This window comes from Olea europaea, chromosome 17 (genome assembly GCF_002742605.1).
Source record: "Olea europaea var. sylvestris chromosome 17, O_europaea_v1, whole genome shotgun sequence".
In the NCBI taxonomy this organism is placed as follows: domain Eukaryota; kingdom Viridiplantae; phylum Streptophyta; class Magnoliopsida; order Lamiales; family Oleaceae; genus Olea; species Olea europaea.
In genome coordinates this window covers 21,575,680-21,577,968 of record NC_036253.1, presented here as the reverse complement: position 1 = coordinate 21,577,968, position 2,289 = coordinate 21,575,680, and the positions used below count along the sequence as shown (strand labels likewise).

The 2,289-nt window shown below is 37.3% G+C and overlaps 1 protein-coding gene across 1 annotated transcript; it reads left to right on the top strand.

Moving 5' to 3' along the window:
- Window positions 1–1,199: 1,199 nt before the first annotated feature.
- Window positions 1,200–2,082, top strand: LOC111365714. Its single transcript, XM_022986251.1, has 2 exons — window positions 1,200–1,697; window positions 1,912–2,082. The coding sequence occupies exons 1-2, from the start codon at window positions 1,200–1,202 to the stop codon at window positions 2,080–2,082; spliced, it is 669 nt and encodes a 222-aa protein (XP_022842019.1).
- The last annotated feature ends 207 nt before the right edge of the window (window positions 2,083–2,289 follow it).

Sequence of the window (2,289 nt, the reverse complement as noted above, 5' to 3'; positions counted from 1 at the left end):
ATAGATTTAGGAGTATTTAGTCTTCAAAAATTCAATGTATTGTCAAATAGTGGAACTAGGGTTAAAAGTGAGCATTGTTTGGAGATTCGTGATCCTAGCGCACTTTCCATTCATTAATTATGCCAATCTTGCTTTTAAAACGTAACTTTGCATTTTAGTTCATTAGATTCACTTTCAATTGCATATTTAATCTAGGTTAGGATTAATCAAGTCACATTTATCTTGTCGGATAATTTAGTTTTCGATTATGGCTGAGATAGATAGAATTAAACTATTCAAACTCTATGGGATGACATTCGGACTCAATTTTTCATTTTATTACTTGTTGCGAACCGTACACTTGTGGATACAAATTGAAAGAATAATTTCGTGAAGAACAAACAATGGAAGAATTGAACATTTCTTATTTATTTCCTTGATTAAAATTAATAAAATCATCAAATTTATTTATGAAATAACATTTTACTCATAGGAGAAAATCACATGCATAAAACAATGAAGAAAAATAGTACATCCAAAATATTTGAAAGAAGAAATACAAAGATTCAGACTTTCCATTTTGTTGCTGCATTGTCCATTCATGTAGAGATAAACCAAAATAAATCAAAGATTTAACACATTGTCTCCCATTAAAAAAACTAAAGATTCAATACGAAAGCCCCATCTTCTACACTGACAAACGAAGATTGAAATGTGAGAGAAAACAAATATTTCAACAGCCACTTTCACTTGTCCCAGATGCTATGTCAGTTAAACAAGAAAGGAGAGTTGGGTGGAAGAGCACCTAATGGAGGCTGGAGCTTTCAAGATTGGGGTTTTGGTTTTCTTACTTTTACAAATAGGAGCTCGGATCTTGCTATACGTACATAATGGTTTATCTAACCGTTTACCTCTTCAAAGACAATATGAAGATGTAGGAAAATATCAAGCTAAAGCCCTTCGAAAATCAATCGGAAGAAGTGGTGTTGGGTGAATTAGATGAAGATAATATCGAGAATACTTGGGGATATGGTCTTGTTGGATATGTTGCCGGTAGATTCCCAGGGAAAGTGGCATTGCTCCAATTGTGTGATTCATAGAAGGTTAATTATAAATATTATGTGCACTCGAGCTGGTGGTTTGTCTTCAAATTTGAGACGGACTCGAAAAGGCTTAGTGTGTTGCATGGTGATCCCTACTTGATTTATGGGAGATCATTAATGTTAAAAGTCATGCCCTGCCACTTTGATTTTGATGACAAAGACGTTAGCACTGTGTCGGTTTGGATTAACTTACCGGGATTGCCATTGAAATTTTGGAACACGAGTGCCTTGGGTAAGATAGTTTCCAAAGTCGGTAAACACATCTCGACCGATAAGGTCGCGGCATCAAGGGGTTGGCTATCCTATGCAAGAGCCCTAGTTGAACTTGACGCATCTATTGAGCTTGTTCAGATGGTAAAGATAAGACTTCCTAATGGCATTTTGAGGGAGAAAGAGATTCTTTTCGAGCATGAACCAAAATTTTGTGGTTCTTGTAAAGTTTTCGGGCATTCCAATCTCGGTTGTAACTACAACAAAAAGGCCGTGGATGACAAAGGAAAGTCTATAAATAGAGAGACATCAAATACCTCCATACCGGCTGCACAAGAGGAAAACGTGCAGGCTGGAAAGAATTGGACAGCATCAAATTCTACTAAGATAGCTTCACAGTTTAGTGTTAGTTCGGCCAGAATTGGGGGACAGCAACCTAGGGGGAAGAACGGCCAGCAAGGGCAGCCCTCAAATTAAAATTTTGCAAAGCAACATGATGAAGATGTGGACGACCAGCAAGTCCAGATTCAAGACCAGGTAGACGCCCCTTTTGTTGAGGTAGTTAACCGAAAAAATGGAAAAAATTCAGCATGTATTACTCCCTCTCATGTGTCGGCAGATGAAGGCTGTCAAATGGAAAATTTGGGGAGCAGATTCTACATCAAATGTTAGAGGGGCAGATTCTAAAAAATCTAGCAATGAAAAGCTCAAAGGAAAGGTCGATGAGCAAAGGAAAGTGGGAACCAAAATTGACAAGAAGAAGGGAATTTCCCTCGCTTCAAAATCATGAAGATTGCATCTTAGAATATTAAAGGATTGAATCCCCCCTCAAACAAAATGGGATTCGAGATTTCATCAAGTGACATTGCATTGATGTTATGCGTAGTTTGAAGACGAAGCTTGGAGATCGAAAGTTGAACCGAATTATGCGGAAAAAATTTGATGGTTTTATGTAAGTCAACAATTTTTGCACTCATAGAGCCGGACGGATTTTAAT